Source organism: Salvia miltiorrhiza, chromosome 4, assembly GCF_028751815.1.
Source record: "Salvia miltiorrhiza cultivar Shanhuang (shh) chromosome 4, IMPLAD_Smil_shh, whole genome shotgun sequence".
Classification (NCBI taxonomy): domain Eukaryota; kingdom Viridiplantae; phylum Streptophyta; class Magnoliopsida; order Lamiales; family Lamiaceae; genus Salvia; species Salvia miltiorrhiza.
Genome location: NC_080390.1, coordinates 54,789,075 through 54,809,049, shown reverse-complemented (window position 1 = coordinate 54,809,049; position 19,975 = coordinate 54,789,075). Strand labels below are relative to the sequence as shown.

Sequence of the window (19,975 nt, the reverse complement as noted above, 5' to 3'; positions counted from 1 at the left end):
AACGACCAATTTGATGGAAAATAAAAGGTTAATTTATCAAAACAAAAAATAATTTACTTGAAACAAATATGATCAAAGCTCGAGCTTGACAAAGCGAAAAAAAAAAAAAAAAGCCACGGTCATGTTGGTTTAATTAGACACCGTTTACTTTGCATGATTGAATATTTTATTTTTAATAATAAGATTTCTCCAATCTCTTCAATAAGATAAAATTCAAACAAAACTAACTCAAATAATAAAAAATACTCAAGGGCTTGGGATATCACACAGTTTCAACCCATCGAAGTAAACAAGATATTAATCTTACTATTTTTATCTATAAAAACTTATCCTTTAAAGTAGACGCCCTCTTAAAGTACTATCCAATAAAAGAAGATCTAACACAATACGTAGATTTCGATGACATAAAAAATAAAAAATAAAAATAAAAAAGCAGTTAATATTTACCCACACAAGCAGCCTAGAATTTCCCTTTAAACTTTTTCTCTAAAGGTACAACAAATACCAAATCTCCAATAGAGGAGAGCTGATACCATAGAATATAGTTATAAACTAATCTACCATTTACAAGTCACAAAAAAATGACCAAATAAAGAAGGTAAGAAATAAAGAATTAAAATGGGATGCAATCCACAAATCTTAAAAATCCTAAAAGAATAGAAACAATGGCTACCCAAAAGAATTAGGAGAATTACTATGAAAATATCAGTGCTACCTCAAAGCAAGAACCGTCGTGTTCGTGGCCTCCTCCACTGCGGGCTTCACATACTTCCCGATCACCTTCTGATGAGTTCGTCTCCGTATCCGTTGAATCTTATCTTTACTCTGCTGCCTCCTCTTCTCCTTCTCTCTATTCTTCATATTCCTCTCCTTCTCATATGTACCTTGCCATATTACTTCACCCGTTGATGGCCATAGCCGTCGTCTTTTCAAGTGATCCGTGTCAGATTCCTCGGCTAAGTCCTCATCTATAGCTTTGAGAGTGGAGAACTGAAACCACTTGATCCACATCCGACCTCTCCGGCCTTTCAGCCCGTGTTGTTCTTGCATAAAACCCGTCTCTGGGTCGACATAAACCATTCTTCTTGCACTATGGTATGCCCAAACGTTTACCAGCAGTTCGAGCAGACGAGAGTAGCAATGCTTGTCCTGACACATTTCAGATAACATATATATTTCGAGAGGATTTTCAGAACAAAACATTCATCTACGTGAACCCCAGAAACGCAGAAAGTACCTTCGATATGCCAAGACAACAGAGCCCGGTTTTCTGGTGATCCTCGTAAAATTGAGCATCGAGTGCATCCACGAAGATTCTGCAAATTTGAAAAAGCAATAACTTGTTAAAAGATATGTTCGGCAAGAAAGTGTTTTGTTCAAATTTTATCAGAAGAGGATTTATTAAAAGTTTGAACCTTGAAAACATGACGAACTCCAAGAAGGACTTAGTAGGAAGAGCCCAGGAATGCATGACAGACCAAGTGCCCTCGTTCGAAGGCATAGCCGGCAAAGAACTCAAGTTATGTTTTATTCCGTACATCTGTTTCAGAGCCTCCGAGAACACAAACCTAACAGCCACATAGCAAAATAAATCAAACCTAATTCCATGCCAATATTTTGAGAAATAGCAAATTTTCAACATAACTCCTGCTTCGTGTGGGATGAGATGGACTCGAAGATGATAAAGATCAACACAAGAATACTTACTGGCAATTCCCGGCATTTATTGCATTGCAGAATGACCAGAAATCCTGTTTTAACGGGTTTCTTGGGTCCTTGTCGAGCCGGGCCCAGAAGTACAAAGTGTCCCCATGTCTTCGTGCTTCTACAGCGCCCAACAACGATCTTTCAGCAGTCTTGGACAGAGATACCTGTTAAATTATTTGTGTTAGACATGGATCAGTGTTTGTTAAGGAATAAACCGTACAAACGAGTATTTAAAGAGACTAAGCAAGTAACTACAAACATCTCGATTGCATATTTGGATTGAGCCTAAGTAGATAATTATTTAGTTTCTTATTGGAATATCAATTCAACAAATAAGTTACTATTTTACAAGACAGTCAACAATAACAAAATTAGTGACGAAACACGAGTTAGCCACGTTATGCTTAAAGAGCAGAATAAAGGCCCGAATGCATACCATGCGTGCTGTAGCTCTCCAGGACTGAAATCCTATCCAAGCATTTTTGTGGATGCGGTCAATCCGATTAGCAATCGCGAAAAAGGCTCCATATTCTCCCAAGACATCTCGATAGTAGGCATTATTCAACAAAGGGAGACGAGAAGGGGCATCAACATCATCAGCTCCAGGTCTTCTACCTCTCGTGGACTAGACAATGCATTTGCACTTGTGTCAGATTGACAGCCGAATAACTAGTAAGCTCGCAGCAAACATGAAAAAATTACGTTGTGCTTGAGTTGAGAGTACTCACCAGCCCAAGCCCTCTATATAACGAATTGCGGTGCAAGAAGGGCCAGGTTCCTACTCCAAAGTAAGGTTCGTAAATACATAGCGGTTGGCCAGTCCTTTCAAGTTCTCCTTCGTCTCTTTCGTGCAACGTACGATCAGTCCTCCTGGCACTTCGATATATTTCATCCCATGTTCCTCGAGGCTGATCTGTTCTATCCTTCAACTGCATCAAAAGAAAGGGTTCATCAAACCAAAGAAGCTCAAGCACCAAAATCCATCATGCTCGATTGCATATAAGGTGGCAAAAACCAGATTTTACTTACCTCTTCATCCTCCCTTTTCTTTCTCATGTAAGCAATATCCGTGTACTTTTGCTCTTCCCATATGGAATACAAAAAAGTTTCATTTGGTGAAATCAAAGCCACAGAATTCTCTCCGTTGGTATGATTAAATAGCTTCTCGATCTTGTCTACCGATTCCATGCCATCTTTGCTAGGGGAATGGGTATCTGCAATAGCTTCAAAAAGATTCCATCGCCACTGAGTTTTCAGTTTGTTGGGAATGCTTTTGGCAGCCAGGGGAAGAGCTACTTCAGATGGGAGTGTGAGGATGTTTTCCAATAGTGAAGAATATCCATCCACGCTTTCCGATACCATTAAGTTTTTAGCCGTATGTTTTCCAATTGATGCAGCATTCCGAGCTACAAGTGAGAGTTTACCATTTGAGACCATTTGCAACAAGACCCATGTCAGAGCCCTCATATCATCCTTTGGGAAAAGGTAGCCGTTTACCTTGTCACTAACCTAAGATATTCATGAATCCAGTTAGTAGGTCAAATTATAAAATAAATAAATATGTACTCTGTTTAATCTATCAATCAAGATGATAATGACATAGGATTCCATCAATCATGCTACATATGCTTACATATTTCCTTGTCGCGGGTAGATCTGGAGCTACTATAGGTTTCTCGAAACACATAGCTTTCAGCAAAACACCAGGAAAAGAATGCTCTTCAAGGAAGGATCCATATACTACGAGATCAGCTGTACTTATCACAGTGTCGATGTTTTGGTCCATAGCAACATGCTTCACCGTATCCTTTGGATATCCAAATTTTAGGGCAATGGTCTGCAGCGAGGAATTCAGTCCATTAGTATGCAAGGAAACGAAAAAATGGGAGCCTCCATTCATTTCACCAATGGCATTTTTACATTAGTGTGATGGTAACTTCTGTAGTTTTATCAAAGCGTTAGTACCTAAACTAACTACCATGCATACATAAGTTTTTGTGTGTGTGTGTGCTTGCACCTTGCACGGTCTCCGTGGATGCTAACTTAAGTTACAAAGTGCTAGCAGTTTGAAGATAAATTACAGTCTCACCTCCACAATACTACTGTAGTTGCTAGCAGAGTCGCCAGCCGAGATTATGATTTTAAGACGAGAACGTGAATCGCCGAAGCCCATATATAGCGGGTGCAAAGCCTTTAACACAAAGGCATGCTCGAGCCACAATCCTCTATGTGATAGTTGACTTCCCACAACTGCAACAACAAAATCATCTGGTCCATACTCCGTACTCAGGGGTATATTCTCACTTACTAAAGCCATTTGCTTATCGGCTTTCCAAGCTTCTTCAGGGGAGCCCGGGATGACGAAGTAATTTCCAGGATCGCACACAGAATACGCGATCTGCGTTGATTTAGAAATAGGTCATGCAAATCACTGTAGCATATTATCATTTTTATAGATACACTCAACAACAATTTTCATTCATGAGAATCAGAATCTGTTAATGTTCACATGGCAACAAATTATTTTCAGGCTTTGTATCATCGAAAACCACTGGAAAGAGAAAACTTGAAAGTTCACTCCTAGTAATTAATTAGGGAGTCTTTTTTTTAGTTGGTAAAATAATAACCATAAAAACAAATGTGCATAATATAGTTTGGGAAGATAACAAGTAAATCGTGGTTACCGGCAAAATATAGTTTGGGAAGACAACAACGGTGGCACGGCTGAAGTATTTTCTCCACATATCAATCAGCTCACTTTGGCCATTTGAAACATATTGTCTTAATCGGTCCGCTAGTGTCTGTTCGTGGATAGTCCATACAACAGGAACAGTTTTGAAAGGTTCCTGCATAAGACTGTAAGGAGTAAAACCTTTTATGTTATTGGCAAAAGATATGGTCAACGACAAAAGTCAAATTGTCGTAAGGAAATAAATTGTTAAATTGTTAATAAGAAAAGGAAGCTATTTATAACAGGACAGAGTTTGGAGAAATGGGGTCTCATAGAGAAATAAAAACGAGCAAGTGTATATGTTAGAAACAATTCAAAGAATAGAACTATAGAAGGGAACAGTGATACAAAAATGGTTAGACGCAAATAATATGTGAGGGAACTAGGGGCTTAGATCAAACAAGAAAAACGTTGAGGGTTTTCAGAAATAGATGACAAAATGAAATGATGTTGCTTACCAAGATAAGAATCCTGCAGCATTAAGAGAATTCACAAGAACAGCATTGTAGCTGCAAAAAGAAGCAGACGATTAGAACGTATACCATCATTTTTTGCCTTCTTTCCCAAATCCCCCAAATTTCCTCTTACAACTGGTGCAAGAGTGTAGATGACATAATTCAACCCCAACAAGAAAGTTCTTAACCCAAAGTCCTTAAAATTACATCAAACAACAAAGATTAATTGCGAGTTTAGAACTTTATGAAGACTGAATAGTGAAAGAAAACAATTGGAGAAAAAGAATCAAAGAAAAAATGTAAGAACATTAAGAATCGATATAAGTCTATGATGAATCTCTTTGCCAAACGGACAACACAGAAAGAAGTTATTTTAGAGACATCAGAATAGTGGGCAGAGTTGAGCTTAACTACAGTCATAAATTTCAAATATTATAGCAGCTGAATCGCAAAACTAATGAAGAATTTATTGACAAGCTGAGGGAAATATATGCATACTTCAGCCAATCTACAGCAAATTTCATATCCTTGTCGGCTGCATTGACGGTAACACTTAGATTTCTCCAAATGGCATGTGCTGGACCATTTTCCAGAGTGAAAACCTGGAAAGACAAAGGGTATATTAATGGCTATTTCAGCTCAAGATATAAGTCCATAAATATTGATTTAGTTCCTTCGTTTCAGATACTATTTGTGGCGTTGTTATCACCTTTATCCAAACTGCCATCTAAGCATGAAGCAAAAAATATGATTTTGTACTCCAAAAGCCTCAATACACAAGTATTCAAATAGGAAATGTAGAATAGTAGAGGTTCCAAGAAACGCAGTCAGCAGCATCAGATCAAGTCAAGGTTAGGTTAGACCAAAATACTATGTAGAGCATCCGAAGTAATATTATCGATCTTGTCTCCATCTCAACTCAATAAGGTTACTCGAGCAAACATATGCGCGAAATTCTTACAGCATTTTTCTTGATGCATTAACTACTGAGCATGATCTTATTAGAAAAAAGGTTGAAACAATCAAAAAAGCTAAATGATCTTTGACAAACTTGACCAGTAGTCAATTCTACTTCTATTCAAGTGGCATAGGCACAAAGCCACCCATATCCCATCTTGATTACAACATAGAACTCGCCCGGCTCCTGTACACATAAATTCGATTACAAGAAGCATGAAAATGCAGAGAACTAATCAATTATCACCTCAATTTCATATCCAATCTCCAGCAAAGCAGTAGCAACAGTAGCCATTAGTATTTGATGTTGATCAACCCATAGATCAGCAAAAACCTACCAAAAACAAAAAACACATGTCAAAGCTGCACATTTCCACTACTTCACTGCTCACACATCCAAGCAGCTAAGCTAAATTCACTAAATACAAAAACTAAATAACACAAACACACATGCAGACAGTCAACCCTAAAACACAAAATCCCAAATAAATAGGAATCAAATTCACAAACAGCTCATGAACTACAAACTAAACAAAGTAAAAAAAAAAATCAAATCTTTACAACACTCACCAAAGCAATCTTCGGTTTTCTGTATCCAAATCTCACAAATTTACCCTCACTCGCAACACCACCTTCCCTCCGAAACTTCTCAACGATTCTCATAGGCTCAAAATCCAAATCTTCACCAAAATCCAACTCCTTCAGGAACGACAAATCCTCAGAATTAACCACCCCAAACAAATCGTGGGCTTTCCCAGATTTATTCCCATCTTCAATCACCGAGCCCGGCAAGAAGAAAATCTGGAAGAAGAAGACGAAGAAGAAGAAAACAGCAACCGCACTAATCAACTGCAGGTAATCAATCTTCTTGAAAAGGACAGCTCTCGCAAATCTTGATCTGCTTCTTTGCCCCGATAATCCAATGCTATTACTGCTGCTAGAGCTCCTGACAGATGAAGAGCGCTGCAAATTATGATCCCTCTTCAATGCCAGCCCAGTTTCAAGTGAACCCATTTACACTCCCATAAAAAGAAAACCACCAAAAACTCAAATCTTTATAGCTCAAATCTCTTCTACACCTACATACTCGTTTTCAAGAATATCGGAATTCACCCCCAAAAATATGCAAAAAAAACAAACAAACGGAAAAGAAACAGCGTTTTGGGATGATGAAAATGATGGGGTTACTGCAATTTTATATTTGACTGAATTGGAATTATAGACTGCCTATTTTATTTTCCCTTTTTTTTCGCCTTTTTCTTCTCTTCTCTCTCAAGAATTCAAGTAGACATTAGCTAGCTAGTGAGTCTTTCTTTTTTATTTCTTTATTTTTATTTTCTTTTTCTTTCACCGAGAAAAAGAAGGTTTAAGAGTTAATTAATTGCTGACGTGGCCGATTTAGTCATTCTTTGTCAAAGGCATGCATATATATAATTATTATTTTATGCGATTGAGTGTGTAATTTGTAGGATGAGAGAGAAAATAATATTTTTATTATTATTATTTTTTGTTGGCAATTAGAGAGAGTGAAAACCTAGATCTAGAGATGGTTTGTCTGTAAAGTAGGTTGGAATGTTACTTGTTTATTAGCTTAATTTTTCCAAACAATATATATCTAATATCTGGCATATTTAGAGCTGTTACATTTTAGTAAAAAAAACATGTGTATACATCTGAAGATAATTATTTATTCAATAATTGAAATATTAAAAATTATTCAAACACTGAGTTGCTACATGTGCTGCTAGCCTGCTATGGATAAATTACTCGGCAATAAAAATAAAAAGGATTAGGAATGTAAAAATCAACCCTAATTGTGGGATTCTTAACTAAACAAATAGGTAAAGTTTTATTAATAATAAGGGATATTTGCCGTAAAATACATGAACTTTCAGTAAATTTTGATTTTTCCCATAACCTTTAAAATTTGAAAAAAAAATACACCATCTTTCGATTTTTTTCTAATTTCCCCATCAGTATGAAATAACTCCAAATAGAAGTTGATTTTAGAACTTTTAGCTTAGATTTGTTGATACCTAAGCCGATGCATCGACTTTATTATGCCACATTTATTATCCGTCATGCTTAGGTATCAAAAAATCTAAATCAAAAGTCCTAAAATCAACTTTTATTTGGGGGTATTTCATACCCATGGGAAAAATCAGACAAAATCGAAATGTGGTGTATTTTTTTTCAATCCTTTAAATACAAAGGATATACCAGCAAAACCAATAAATCAAAATCATTGGCAATTACTATGTTTAATTAATAATCACCACAATGAATTCCAACTTGATAGTAGTTTGGTATTTCATTTAATTAAATTGTCTAGTTGTTGACCTATTAACCACTGATATCGAGCATATTAATTAATTGCGAAATGTATATTAATAGTCTTTAAAAAGTCATTATATTAATAAGTAATTAATAATTATAATCTGCGATGAACGTATAACTTTGTTAATTATTAATTTAGCAAATATCAGGTTATTCATCGTGTGTCCATTGTTTAAATACGAAATTAATTAATTAATATATATTAACCACGTGTCAGTCTCCCATATTTAACGATAATATTAACATCTCCAAATATAAATTAATGGTTACTTGTATGCAATTGTGCTACAATAAATAAACGACAATAAAAACTGCCAATTTCTGCAAGTACACTAGTATAATAAATTGCATCATGTTCCTGAAAATAGAAAAACAACTGTTATAACTTATCATGATAAAGAAAGCATTAAATCGTTCCAAAATAGAAATCATTAAATGACACACGACATTAGTATTTAGTAATAATCCAACAAAGTGATAAACCGTCTATATAGATATAAGGATTCACTATTGCATCTTAAAGTTTACTTTGAATATTTATATGCATAATTATGAGTAAAATAATACTACTAGTTTTAACACTAAAATAGCGCAAAATTTTAATTTCATCCTCAAGTATATGCTTTATTATATAGTAATTAAAAAATAACATTTCAAAAGATACTTATCAACACTACTAAGTAGAATACAAAAAAAAAAAAACGTATGCTAAAATATGGAACTAATGTCACAGCCCGCCCTAACTAGGGATAGTTAGGCCGAGTGATCCGCGACTAGGGATGGGGTTAAAGAAGAAGGGGAAGAAAAGGGGCGTCATTTTGTAGCCGTAAAACTTACTCATCTTAATAAAACTCGTCATTTTTATTCATTAATACTCAATTGAAAAAGTCTATGAAAGACAGCATAAAACTTAATTAATATCATTAATCAAGTTATACATCATATGAAACCATTATCTTAAGACTCAAAGTATGACATAACATACTATAACATCAACATTTTGCAGCGGAAAGTAGCTAGACATATGTATGAAGACATATTATAGACATGTTAACTATTTATTAACAACCCTGGAGACTCCGCTCATTGCAGTACCATCATCACATCAGCTCAACCTGCACATTTAGAAAACATATGCAGGGCTGAGTACAAAAGCACTCAGTGGGCACGTATGCCTAGGTATAAAAATACATGCTTCAAAACTGTAAATTGTCATGCCATCATAAATAGTACAGCAAGGGGGTTTTTCGCTAAAAAGGCCCAAGCTTACTAAATTCATTTGTGATTCTTAAGGTTCGTCTGCAGACTAAGTTCTCTTGTAATCTATCATATCTGGAGCTGTGTGCCGGAGAGGTGGCCACCTCTCACGGACACTTGACCGGCCAACCCGCTAGATGACTCACGGTCACTGGTGTACACTAGCCAAGGCAGGATAGCTATCAACTACTCAAGACCCGAATTCGATTGCATCATTGGCAAAGCCAAAGCAGATAGATATCATACTAAAATTTAAACATTTTATGGCAAGACAATACTTGAAATAACTTCAATTCAAATATTTTGTCCTGAAATAACTTGCTTGAACGTAACATTTAAACTCATTTGATATATATGAAAGTAATGCCCACCTGATAAGCAAACCTTTGCTATAGCTTAATTACTCCTGAATAGCTTTTACTCTCGCGCCTGACCTTTAATGCGAGAATATAATATAAGACTTTAACTCGATGATAATTCTCAAATGAATGAGAATGTATAAAATAACTATGCATGACTTCTTATTCTAGTGATTATTATCATGAAATAATAATTCAAGAAATTTTACTATTAATCTTGACTATCGGATTAAAACTCGTTTTAGGAGATTGAATTAATAAACTTAATTAATCCACTCACTTCAGGGTTTGTTAACCCACTTATTAGCTAATAACTCATTCTAAATTATTCCATAAATAGAATTAACTAAGTCCAATTAATAGACTAATCTAAATTAAAATTCAATCGGGCTAAATAAATAATGCGGTAATCTACTGTCCAATTAATAAAAGAAACTGGGCCTGGAAACTATTTAAGAGGGACAACCCACCTAATAAAAGCATTAGTCCAATTAATTAACAGCTTCAGCCCAAGAAATTCACCCTGTTTCGGCCCAATCAAAACTGACTTCTTCGGCCCAACTAAAAAAAATAGAGGGGCCCAGACCAAAGGAAAAGTCAGCCCAAATCCACTCCCTCTCTCAAATTTTCGGCTGCAACACGCAGCATCTCTCTCTCTCTCTCAATTTTTCGCCTGAAACTCATCCCTTTTCCTTCTCCATTTCTCACCCATGAAATCCGCCGCCTTCATCGTGGCTCTGAGATTCCGACGAGGTCGGCCACCGCGTCTTACTCCAGGCGTCCTTCAATTTCCATTCATTTTCTTCATTGTCATTCCTTCGAAATCACAAAGATCGAGCCCTAGCTTTCTCTCTATTAAGTGAAACCGTCGCCGCCGCTCCTCTGTAATTCCGGCGGAGCCGCCGCCTTCAACGGCTCTGCCCTCTTTCCTCTAGTAACATCAAGTGGAACTCAAATCAGGGCCAAAAATCTCCTCGCTTTCTCAGTCTCAACGAAGACACACAATTGGGGAGGAAAGTCGAGCCCCGGTTTCTCCGTCTGAATCGCGAGTCCCCGCCCTTGTTCGACGCCGTCGCGTCCTCCTTGGCCGGAAATCGCCGCGCCGCTGAAATCTGTTCTCTGCTCAAGAATCGAGCTCTAGCCTCTCTCTCTCTCTCGGTTCAGGCGAAGTCGCCTCTGCTCAGCTGGACGACCTCCGTCTCCTCTTCATCGGTCAGCGTCGACGTCATCTGGTACCCGTCCCCGATTTAATGAAATCAGGTACAACAAAATACTACTTTTATCTTTCCCTAAAATACTAGATTCAGTTTCACTAAATCGAGAAGGAATTTCTCATTCTATAATCTATGTCTTTCATGTTACTAGAGCAAGGGGAAGCATCATAGATTGGGATTCAATATGTGTAAAATATACTATGGATTAATCTTATTACAGCAACTCGTGGTTTGCTTATGACCATATGTACGTATATTACTCATTTATGCACTCTGCATTCCATAAAACTGAGCATGCTTGTTGGTATGAATGTGGACTGGATAAACTGAGATAGTATATACCTTGTGAGGGTTTAGCGTTTCTCGTTGTTGTTGTTGGATTTAATCCTGTGGATATTTACTGAAACGAATCATGTGTTGTTCCCTTAATAAATGCAGGTGAACAAGAATGGTAGTGGAGGAATTAAGACAAGGCTTACCTCTTGAAGAAGTGCAAGCAGCAGCAAATCAACTCTCTTTCTCTCTCTCTCTCATTTCTGGTTTCTAGTGTCCAAGGAAATGAGTGAAGGGATTGTTGGGTGTAGTATAAAGGGGTAGATAGGCTATCATAGGGTGGCTGATAGAGGGTGGTTGAAAGACCCCTTACTGCTCCAGCCGCAAGCGCCGCAAGCTACAGGGGAAAGGATGGGACATGAGTGTTATCAGAACTACTGTTGTTGCAGCTATTTTATTCTATGTGTACACACGCACCTTTCTCTTTCCCTTCCCCTTTTTCTTTTCTTTATGGCTGCGTGTACTAGCTATATGGTAGGAGTAAAGTGAAGAAAATCCTTCAGTCTTCGGTAAATCTATATCTTGTGTATCTGTAATACTAATCTCGAGTTTTGCTAATAAAATTGCATGTTTGCAATCAAACATTGATTATTCCCATTAATCACGTATCTTGAATATCGATCTCTGGTCTTGCTAATATCATGCATCTCATTTAAAATAAATCTGAAAAAAATGTAGATGTAATTTGCTTCCGAAGTTAAAAAAAAATCCACGACTCAAGTAATAATAATAATAATAGAAAAATAATTCTATTGTGATTAATAAATAACATGACTTAGATAAGTCAGTTATGAATCTGAATTGAATAATTATTGGTTTACTCAATAATTCTCATCGCGGTTTTACTCACGCGAAGCTAACTGGCTTAGTAATAAAATAATAACCCTGCTTCAATTAGAATATAATCCAGTGTCATAAGCTGAATTTAAATCATAAATAATTACTGGACTTCATTTACTGAAGAATGCGATAAGTAAATATCGCATTTACTTATCTTAATCATAGAATAAAAGAGCGGGCTATTACAACTAAATGATATAGTTTTTTGTTTAAAATTATATATACTACGAACCCTACCTTTTACAATGAATAAAATGTATTTTCATAAATAAAATTTGAATAATTACCGTCAATATTCTATTGTCATCAAATATACGAAGATCGAATTTAGCATAAATTATATTGTATAGATAATAATATTTTCCTTATAGGGTGAGAGTAAATCTTGTAGCACAATATTCACAATCTTCGATGTTAATACATACGTGTAATATACTAGTAGTATTTATGTTAGGTCATATACATTTTTAAATCGACACTCATAACATTATTTGCTATAACAAGTAAACTTATCATTTAAAAAAAAATTCACACGCAAAAGAAAGATGTCAAATATAGCACGTCACGAACTACTATTATACATTTATACTAATCATACTTTTTTTTAAGAGGATCAATAATGATTCCTCATTTCTTTCCTGAGACTACCCACAGTCATGACACTCACCCAACCCAACCTTACTCCACTTTTTAATAAAATATTCATTTTTCTTTCATCCACCTACACAACCCACAACCTAACACAATTTTTACTCCCAATGGTGACACCAACCCAACCTACATATTTTTTCTTTTCACTTTATTTTTAAATTATCTTAATATCTAAAATAAAATATAAATATAAATTAAATATTTATTTATTATATTTAATAAATAAAATAAATATTTTTTTAAACAAAATTGTAATTATCTTATAATTAAACATTGTCATATATTATAATTGATATTTAACTCAATCACAAAGGAAGATTACAAGAATTAAAAATACAACTGAAATTAAATATAGCAAAATACAATACGTGCAATTTAAAAATACAATTACAAAATGCAAATTACATAAAAGAATCTTGATGGTTAGGATAATCTTGGGAGTTTTGATGATTTTGAGAATTTGGATAATAATAATTGGGATGATTTGGATCCATAATAGAAACAAAACGGTGAGAAAAAAATTCAACCAAATATGAAAAGAAGAAAGAGAAAGTTTTTTTTTGGATGTGAAAATGTAGTGAAATTGGGCTCTATTTATAGAGCTAAAAATAACAAAAAAATTAATATAATTTTTATATATTTTTTATGCAGAAAAATAATTATTAAATTTTATCTATCATAAAATTTAATACACCAATACTAATTTGACAAGTGACAACATCTAAACAAAAGAGAGAGGGCGACCTGCAGGGCGGCTGACAAGCTGGGTTATGGAAAAAGCATGACTTTTCATTTATTTATTTTTGCTCTTCAATTTGTCGTATACGGGTGACCCTCGCCGAGGGTCACCGTTGGGGATAGCCTGAATGACTTGAACCCATGACTTATTGATTTATACTAATCATACGAGCTAGTGTTTAGTAGTAGTACCTTATTCGATAGTAACGATAATAATTTTATCACCCATATAAAATAAATAAACAAAAACTACACATTTTTGTGTATATTAATTATTTTGTCCATAAAATCAAATTAAAAATATATAAATAATACTCCCTCCTTCCCATTACATATGTCTCATTACTTTTGGGTACATAGATTAAAAAATGTGAAAAAAATAGATAAAGCAAGTTTGTGAAAATTATTTAAATATTAGGTATAGAGAGAGAATAAATGTTCAAAAAAAGGAACGAGACATTTGTAATAGAAATCCTATTATGGAAAGTGAGACATTTGTAATGTGACGGAGAAAATACTACCTTAAAATATTAATGTTATTATTAAAATTCGGAACTTGGATTGCTGGCCATTTGGCAGGCCGGCCCGATGTAAAGGAATAAATTACTTTTGATTTATTTGGGCCTTTTAACTTTTCTGAGCTATTATGCCTTTTTTGGGCCAAGAAACAAATGGGCTTACTTTTGGGCCGGCCCGAAGAAAGGAATAAAGTTTGTTTTAATATTAAAATATATAGAATACTTTATTTATAATTCCGAATTATTAAAAACCCAAAAACATATCCAATCCAGCAATCCTCTTCCTCCCTCGCCCCCCTACAACGATTCTCCCAAATTCTCTTTGCAACACTACAAAATTAAAAAAATCGATAAAATGTCGATTTGAAGAAGCTGAATCCTCACCTAATTGAAGCTGAAAATTTCTTCCTTCACCGGAAGAGTAGCTTCGGTGAGATCGAATCAAAAAATTAGTAACAGAGAAGCAGAGTGATACGTCGCCGTTTAACTGAGGAGTGAGAGTCTCGATGGGGCGAGGTGGTTGCACGCGCAAGTGAAGCAGAGCGATTAGCGCTACGGCGCCGTTTACTTGCGAATTGGTATTAAATTTTGATGTGATTTTTGAGCTGAATTAGGTAGACAAAGGTTGGATATTTTTGGTTTGTGGAATAAAGTAGTAGAAATAGAGGAAGGGCTGAAAAGAAGTTTCTTTCCTTTTCTGTTTCTTGTGGAACCAAACTTTGTTAAGAGTTAAATATAATTGCGATGTGTGAGAAATTGGGTGACATGAAAAAAGAAGTAGAAAAGAGATATAAGAGGAAGAGGTGAAAGTGAGTTAACATTGTTGTAGTTTCTTTCTCTTATTCCTCTTTCTTGTAGAACCAAACTTTGTTGTAGTTAAATGTGATTGCGATGTATGACTTATAGTTAAAGAAAAGGCAAAATCTTGAATGGGTTTGTTGTTTGAGTAGGGTGAAGTCGCTTATACCTATCAAATTACTATTACCAAACTCATTTTATACGAATGAATGTTCACATCTGTAATTGCCTCTCTATGCTCTCCCTTTGTTTATGAATTCTTGATTGTGTTTGGGGCAGGCATGATATGATCTCCAGAGACGCGATGAACGCGTTTTGAGGCTCCCGGGAGGGTCTTTTTCCGGCAGCCGTGGAGGCGAAGACGATCATGGAGCCCAAAAAATCCCAACTAGTTGGTGTGGAGCAACTCATTCAATCAATTTTTGGTGACTCTGTAACAAAACCAACGAAACTCGTTTACTAAAATATGAATAGTCTGCTCCAAACAAGTGTGGAGCTTTGTAAGAAAAAGAAATAGATAACGTATAGAGATCTATGCTAAGGAACAACTTCAAACACATGGGTTATCACAAGCTGTTCCAAAAGAGTTGATCAGCTTCTTACAAAAAATAATTTCAAAACGGGAAAAAAAAAATAGAAAAAGCAAAAGGCAAAGGGATGAGGCAGTGTGTGAGAGTGAGTGTTGGTAATGGTTATTATCCTTCTCCTCATCCATGGGTGTTGACAGCTTCCCACAGCAAGTTCCTGGGCACCATGGAGAAGTCGCGGGCCTCGACGGCGGCGGCGCGGAGCGTCCGCAGCGTCCACTTGTTGGCCTCCACGAAGGTCAAGCTCCGGTAGGGCAATTTGTGCTTCTTACACAAATCCCTAATGATTGGGGAAACTTTCCTCAAATGGCACCTCGGCAGCCTGGGGAAGAGATGGTGCTCGAGCTGGAATTGGAGGCCGCCGAAGAACCAATCCATGTATGATGGGCAGTCGATGTCGATGGTGCCGGCGGTCTGCTTCTCGAACCAGTTGTTCCCCTTGGGCGGGCCGACGTAGACGTCGGCGGCGAAGTGGTTGAGCGTGAACTGGATGTGCTGGATGGAGCAGACGCAGAAGCTGGCGAGGACGAAGAGGACGCGCTCGGTCCAGTTGGGGAGGCAGGAGACGAGGAGAGGGAACCATGTCCAGAACACCATGATTCCTAGGATGTTGAGAGCTCTGTCGGGGACTCTGCGCTTGGAGAGGAGGAGGAGGAAGGTTTGGAGGTAGAGATTCACTCTGGCGACGCACATCACGGGGTAGTAGGTGAGGTGCTGGTAGCTGATGAAGAATCTGGCGATTGGATCGAATTCGAGTTTCCGGCCGTAGAATTGGGAGGTGAGGTTGGTGAAGAAGCGGGAGGAGACGGCGAGCATGGGGAGGTGCTGGAGGTCGGGGTCGTAGTCGAGGCTGTTGCAGGCGATGTGGTGCGCGTTGTGCGTCCACTTCCACCACGCAATGCTGATGCCGGTGAGGCAGTTTCCGGTGAGGATCTGCGCCAGTTTGTTGAATCTAGGGCTAATCATGATGTTGTAGTGGCCGGAGTCGTGCCCTAGGTAGGCGACCTGCATCCAGATTAATCCGAGGAGGCCGCCGGAGAGAATGTGGGTGAGGAAGCCGTCGCAGCGGAGGACGCCGTAGAAGCAGGCGGCGAGGAGCACCGAGACGAAGCAGAGGCTGTAGATCACGCCGTGGCCTTTCTTCTCGAACAGGCCGGATCTGGCGAACTGCGTCGCGAGGTTGCGGTAGTCGCGAGACATGTCGGAGACGTGGAAGTCGCGGAGGTGGTAGCCGGTGAAGAAGTTGTCGAGGTGCTTCCAGGCGGAGCCAGGGTGGAAGGCGATGAACGCGTCGGTGACGTCCTGGCCACCCAAATTGAGGAGCGGCACCTCGCCGCCGGGGTGCTGCTTCGCCCAATCCGTCACGTTGTAGACTTTTCCTTGGATCGAGAGCCACAGATCCCCGGGTTTGTTGTGCTTTCTGAGCTCATCGGAGGTGATGTACTTCTTACCGTCGGCAGCGTAAGCGGCGGCCATGGTTGATCGATGCGCCACCACTCTCGCGAAAGGAGGAATTTCAAATTTGTATCCGTGAGATTGTAGATCTCAATCGGGAGACGACGAGATCTGGAACCAGATAACCGCCTGGAGATCCGGTTTCTCTCTCCTCCTTCAAATCTGGTAATTTGAATCGGTGAACGTTATGCAACAGCAACCAACACAGATAGATATTCACAGTTACTGCTTAGTATCTCGTAGGCACATCGGTGTTTGAATCTGAAAAATGCAGAAGCGATATGGAATGGTGAGTATATGCAGAGAGAGAAGGAGAGAGAGAGAGAGGGAGAAGAGGTCGTGTGAAGGTAGAATGCGCGTGGACAGCGAATCATGCGGCGAAGCAGTGGTTGAAGATATCTTTGGGGTACGTACACAACACAGCCTGCCTCTCACTAATTAAAGAAGAATTAGTGATCCTATCAGGAATAACCCTCTCTTTTCTTTCTTCTGCTTCTTTTCCTAAGTAAAAAAGGAAAACACCTTTATTTCAAATCTATATAATACTAGTATAACAAAATTATATATACATATATATATATATATTGAGAGAGAGAGAGAGGACATGCCTTTTTGCTTTTTTTGTTTTCTTTTACTTTTACATCTTATTTTTTAGAATTAATTTTTTGAAATTTGGATTGAGTTAAAAAAGGTGATTGGCCAATAACTTGATTGTCTCGATTCTGATGGGCAATTCGAAGGTACTGTTGAAAACATCTCGATGATAGCTGTCTAATGATATCCATAATGTTGGATTTTGGTCATCGAAATTGGGCGAAAAAATTCATGAAAAATTAATGTCATGAAACTCTATATTTTTCTTTTTTTTGACAATTTTTGGTGACCAAAACCCAATAATATAAGTGTTATTAGAAAGATAAGGTCAATTGAAATCTAATGAAATCTTCGGATTGCCCATCGAACCCAAAACAATTAAGATATTAGTCAGCAAATTTTGGACTGTCAAGTTCTAAAAAAATAAAAATTTATGTACTGTTTGAACAAAAAAATAGATTTGAATAAAAATCAAAAATTGAGTATAGTTCATGTATTTATAAATAATTAACTTCTTTTTTTTTAACTTGGTGTTGCTAAAAAAATCACTACTTTATCTAATTTTGATTTTTAATACTTATTCTGCCCATGATAAATTTGTCACTTCCATTTATATTAACAGTGTCTACTCATCATTAAAGTGAGACTATTAAAATTGGTGTCACTCATGACTTCACAATATGAATAATTTTTTTATGGAGAAACGGAGTATATTTTGTAAATTTTTGCAATAGTAACATTATTTTTCAATTTGTAGCAAGATAAACATCTTCAAAATTTTCCGATAACTTCAAAAATGGCGTGGCATATTTTTTTTTCGACGTCACTAGAAAACATGTTAATTGAGTTCCAAATAGCGTCATCATGAGAAGCATGTATATTTTTATTTCAAATTGAAAAATTGTGTGTTGAATGCAATAATTTATAAAATACTATGTTAAAAATCAAAATTATGTTCTATATACTACAAATACTAGAAAATGACATTCATTATCGAAACCTAAATAGGGGTCTCAAGGTTGCTTTAGCCTGATATTATTTCATAAGATAATGATTTTGAGAACGACATTAATTATACATTAATTACATAAACCTAAAATTGGATTTCAAAATTTCTTTCTTATATTTACTTTTTATGGAAAAATTGAATAAAGAAATATCTTGGCGATTAGTGCGCTACTGGATAAGCTATAAGTAACGATACAAAATGTTAGTAAAAAGTAAAATTTGACGCTGGGATTAATTAATTAATTAATTTAACGGCGACTAAATAAACCTATAGTATTTATGTGGATGGAAAAGTTAACGGTGACATATATTTTCGTTAGCTGTTGAAATCAAAATCGTGGCCCTCTATGTTGCCAGATAGAATCTGGAATAGATGAGGTGTTCTTGTTTTCACGGTAAGGCCGGTCACTCTCATTAAACTTTTAATAAAAGCAAAAATATCTATGTCTTATAATATAATTTTCAATTTTTTTTCACTACTTTATTCTATGTCTATCTTACCACGTCCATATATTTTTATTCTTATGTAATATCATCATAATTTAAGTGGCAAAATTAAGGCATTCAAAGGCTCTCCTTTATGAGAGGTTTTGGGTTCAATCCCGCATGTATGCAGGTAGTTTTCCCATATTTATATGATGTAGTGATCTTTGGGTTCAATCATTCAAATACTCTCTTTTATGAGAGGTCTTGGATTCAATATCGCATGTGTGCAGGTAGTTTTCCCACGTTTATATGATGTAGTGATCTTTGGGTTCAATCTCGCCTGCGTACAAGTAGTTTTTCCATCTTTATGTGGTGTAGTGGTTCCGTCTCCATGCGGTTATTTTCTTTATGTGGTGTAGTGGTTCCCTCTGCGTGCGTGCGGTTGTTATCTCACCTTTATATGATGTAATGGTCCTATCTGCGTGTAGTATTTTTTTTTCATTTTTGTGTAGTGTAGAGGTCTTACCTGTGCACGAGTGATTTTTTTAATTTCTGTGTAGTGTAGAGGTCTTGTCTGTGTACGAATGACTTATTTGATTGTAGTTAGATACCTCTTGCAAATTTGCAATCCTAATTCAAAAAAAAAAAAAAACAAAAAACAAAAGACAATCTTTTTTTATAATAGTAATTGGTAAGCCCAATATTGGCGTCCATATCACGGCTTGTACAAATTTTGAAAATCTAAAATTTAACATAATTCAAAAGCCCAATATAGGCATTGATATCAGCCCGTGGCATAAGAAATTTAATCTAAATATTGAGTTTTGGTTAAATTTACGATGAGAGATATAAATTTTTGAATTTTCAACTTTTAAATTGAAGACAATATAAAATATTGATTAGAGATTAATTAAAAATCCAACTGTCGTGGCATAAGAAAATAAAAATAAAACGAAGTTGAAGAGTTAAAATAAAAAATTGGCTCTCTTTTAGTTATCATTGTTAAAGAA

General features: G+C 36.5%; 2 protein-coding genes across 2 annotated transcripts; both read right to left on the bottom strand.

Annotated features, from left to right (window-relative positions):
• Nucleotides 1–442: 442 nt before the first annotated feature.
• Nucleotides 443–7,189, bottom strand: LOC131020762 (uncharacterized). Its single transcript, XM_057949770.1, has 14 exons — nt 6,421–7,189; nt 6,098–6,184; nt 5,392–5,495; nt 4,897–4,947; nt 4,392–4,563; nt 3,797–4,105; nt 3,341–3,544; nt 2,737–3,216; nt 2,436–2,636; nt 2,144–2,332; nt 1,708–1,871; nt 1,416–1,568; nt 1,238–1,316; nt 443–1,149 (listed from the first exon to the last, which is right to left on the bottom strand). Exons 1-14 carry the CDS (start codon nt 6,862–6,864, stop codon nt 712–714), a joined length of 3,075 nt encoding a protein of 1,024 aa, XP_057805753.1. The 5' UTR covers nt 6,865–7,189; the 3' UTR covers nt 443–711.
• Nucleotides 7,190–15,334: 8,145 nt separating this feature from the next.
• LOC131020765 (delta(8)-fatty-acid desaturase) lies at nt 15,335–18,115 on the bottom strand. The gene has a single exon (XM_057949772.1). The coding sequence runs from the start codon at nt 16,956–16,958 to the stop codon at nt 15,603–15,605; it is 1,356 nt and encodes a 451-aa protein (XP_057805755.1). The 5' UTR covers nt 16,959–18,115; the 3' UTR covers nt 15,335–15,602.
• Nucleotides 18,116–19,975: the final 1,860 nt, after the last annotated feature.

Excerpts from the sequence above, each read along its gene's own strand:
- LOC131020762 (XM_057949770.1), bottom strand. The coding sequence starts at position 6,864 with ATGGGTTCACTTGAAACTGGGCTGGCATTGAAGAGGGATCATAATTTG. Across the intron at positions 4,564-4,896 it reads GCTGCAGGATTCTTATCTTG|TCTTATGCAGGAACCTTTCA; the intron begins GTAAGCAACATC and ends TACTCCTTACAG. Across the intron at positions 1,872-2,143 it reads GGAGAGCTACAGCACGCATG|GTATCTCTGTCCAAGACTGC; the intron begins GTATGCATTCGG and ends ATAATTTAACAG.
- LOC131020765 (XM_057949772.1), bottom strand. The coding sequence starts at position 16,958 with ATGGCCGCCGCTTACGCTGCCGACGGTAAGAAGTACATCACCTCCGAT.